This window comes from Otolemur garnettii, unplaced genomic scaffold (assembly GCF_000181295.1).
Source record: "Otolemur garnettii isolate 467f Iridium unplaced genomic scaffold, OtoGar3 scaffold00043, whole genome shotgun sequence".
NCBI lineage: Eukaryota > Metazoa > Chordata > Mammalia > Primates > Galagidae > Otolemur > Otolemur garnettii.
Genome location: NW_003852438.1, coordinates 11,898,307 through 11,901,526, shown reverse-complemented (window position 1 = coordinate 11,901,526; position 3,220 = coordinate 11,898,307). Strand labels below are relative to the sequence as shown.

At 49.0% G+C, this 3,220-nt stretch overlaps 1 protein-coding gene across 5 annotated transcripts in view; it reads right to left on the bottom strand.

The window, feature by feature from the left end:
- MARS (methionyl-tRNA synthetase) overlaps positions 1–3,220 on the bottom strand; it is a 25,647-nt gene that overhangs the window by 17,629 nt on the left and 4,798 nt on the right. For all 5 annotated transcript variants that reach the window (XM_023513542.1, XM_023513543.1, XM_023513541.1 and 2 more), the window contains exons 8-9: positions 1,031–1,147; positions 677–880 (exon numbers count right to left, since the gene is read on the bottom strand). In XM_023513542.1, the coding sequence (XP_023369310.1) occupies positions 677–880; positions 1,031–1,147 (321 nt within the window). The remainder of the gene's footprint in view (positions 1–676; positions 881–1,030; positions 1,148–3,220) is intronic.

The window sequence follows — 3,220 nt, the reverse complement described above, 5'->3', positions numbered from 1 at the left end:
AAAAAAAAAAAAAGAAGAATGGGTATCTTTGCTATAAATGCACATCAGGGTCAGGCAGTGGCTCACACCTGTAACCATAGCACTCTGGAGGCCAAGGCAGGAGGATCCCTTGAGCCCGAGAGTTCGAGACTAACATGAGCAAGAGCAAGACCCTGTCTCTACTAAAAACAGAAAAATTAGCTGAGCGTTGTGGCAGCTCCTGTAGTCGCAGCTACTTAGGAGGCTAAGGCATGAGAGTCTTGCCTGAGCCCAGGAGTTTGAGCTCACAACCCAAGTTGCTGTGAGCTATGACACTACAGCACTCTATCCAGGCACCAGAGTAAGACTCTATCTCAAAAGTAATTAAATAAGTAAATGCACATCGGAGTGGGAGAAAATGTCTTAAGACTCTGGACAGACAGACAGGAAGGGAGGCACTACAGCAAATGTAGAGGCTTCTCATGAACTAAATTCCTGTTTCTTCCATCCCTCAGCTGTCCCTGCAGCTCCTGGTCCTGCTTCTACACACAGATTCTCCTCAATGATGCCTGGATGACTACCAAGGCCCATATTCAGACTTAAGCTTAGGAGGAGTGTCTAAGTACAGGCACCCTGGTTCCTTCTGTCTCCAGTGTTTCCTTACTGCCCCCAGTTCCAAACTTCAACCTCCATTTCTTCCCCAATAGAGGAAACCTACTTGGTCTGTTGTGGAGTGGTGGTACGACCGAAAGTATCAAAGGAGATGTTAAACCAGCGGTAGATGTCAGCATGGATGGCATGGTATTTGTCACAGATCTCCTGAGGCGTTAGACCCTCCTCCATAGCCTTGGTCTCTGTCGCTGTACCGTACTCATCTGTCCCACACAGATAGAGGGTGTTCCACTGGCGGAGGCGAGAGTACCTACAACAGAATGTAGTTATCATGATGGGAATCATCTCAGCCACTCCTTGATCCCTTAAGGAGTCCCCCAAGATCCCTCCAGCCCCACCCTTGAGGCATCCCATTCCTGCTCCTCCCTCATGAGGTCTCTCCCCCAGCAGCTGGCTCCACCTGGCAAAGACGTCAGCACTGAGCACACAACCAATGATGTTTCCAAGGTGGGGGACGTTGTTGACATATGGGAGGGCACTGGTGATGAGAACATTCCTTTCCCCAGCCATGGGCAACCTGGTAAGGAGAGAGAAAGAATGCAACCCATGGGGGAGACATGAGAGTCAAAAGGGAACAAAATGCACAGAACACCTAGACACAGATTTGTCCTACTATCACAGCTTCAGGTACATCTTAAGTCTATGTTCACATAAACTGAGAGGACCATGAGATGCCCTATAGTTGTGGATACAAGGCCCTGCTTGCCCAAAGGGAACAAGTCTCATGCACTACTTTTTTTTTTTTTTTTTGAGACAATCTCACTTTGTCCCCTTGGGTAAACAGTCTCACATTGTGGCCCTAGGTAAAGTGCTATGGCATCACAGCTCACAGCAATCTGAAACTCTTGGGCTCAAGTGATCTTGCCTCAGCCTCCCAAGTAGCTAGGACTACAGGCCTGTCACAATGCCCAGATAGTTTTTTAGTAGAGATAGAGTCTTGCTCTTGCTCATACTGGTCTTGAACTCAAGTGAGCTCAAGCAATCCACCTTGTTTCAGCTTTCCAGACTACTTAACTATTTTTTTGTGGTGGGGAGGGACAGTCTCAGTATGTAGCCCTCAGTAGAGTGCCATGGCGTCACAGCTCACACCAACCTCAAACTCTTGGGCTTAAGTGATTCTCTTGCCTTGGCCTCCCAAATAGTGAGGACTATAGGCACCCACCACAACACCCACTGTTTTTTTGTTGCAGTTGTCATTGTTTAGCTGGCCTAGGCCGGGTTCAAACCCACCAGCCTCGGTGCATGTGGCCAGAGCCGTAATCACTGGTGCTCAGACTACTTAACTATTTTTTTTTCGAGACAGGAGCCTCAAGCTGTCCCCTTGGGTAGAGTGCCGTGGTATCTCAGTTCACAGCAACCTCCAACTCCTGGGCTCAAGCGAGTCTCCTGCCTCAGCCTCCCAAGTAGCTGGGACACAGGTGCCCGCCACAATGCCTGGCTATTTTTTGGTTGCAGCCATCATTGTTTGGTGGGCCCGGGCTGGATTCGAACTTGCCACCTTGGGTGTACATGGCTGGCGCCTTAGCCACTTGAGCCACAGGTGCCGAGCCCAGACTACTTAACTATTAAGGGACCTCATTCCTACACTGATTTTTGTTTTAATTTAGACAGAGTCTCACTACGTCGCCCTTGGTAGAGTACCATGGCATCACAGCTCAAGGCAACCTCCAACTCTTGGGCTTAAGTGATTCTCTTGCCTCAGCCTCCCGAGTGGCTGGGACTACAGGCTCTCACCATAATGCCCAGTTGTTTTCTGGTTGTAGTTGTCATTGTTGTTTAGCAGACCCGGGCCAGGCTCAAACCCACCACCTTTAGTTTATGTGGCCAGTGCCCTACTCACTGAGCCACGGGCACTGAACCCCAACACTGATTTCTGTCCCTTTTACTATCATGACTATTGCTTTTCTATTAGCTCATTCTCAGGCTCAGACTTCCCAGGTATTGACAAAACACTACCTGGGCTCTGTTCAATCATCATCATTCTGACTACTCTAAACACTTTCCTGGCACTGACCTCTCCCTCCTTCCCAAGTACTAGGTCACTATTTCCCCAGCCACTATCTGAAATCCACACAGCTTGTCATCCCATATACAAGTCTTATCAGGTCCTTTTACACCCCATGATTCTTTTCTCCCTAACCCACATCCATCCTTTCCTCATGGCCTGACATAAACCAGCAGGCCTCGGCTCTGCCTTCACAGCCACTCGTGCTTCCCACTTTCCCAGGACTGTTCCTCACTCAATCTGTCATCTGAAGTCATTCCATTCAGCATTCCTCTTGTAGGCATCACCCTACAGCACACAGCCTGTATCAAGCCCCCTCTCTCAGCACTGACACCTCACTAAGGCTCCTGTCATCTTTCCAACCAACTCCCCTCCATCCCAGCTACACCAGTGAAATGGCCCATCTACTTCCTAGATCATTTACAACAGAGGTCCTGTCCCTTGTCTACACAGCTCCTGACACACAAAGCCTGGCAAGGAATAAACACTCAAAATCTTTCTTCAACATTTCAAAACTATTAAGAAATGAGGGCTCGGCGCCTATAGCTCAACTGGCTAAGGCGCCAGCCACGTACACCTAAGGTG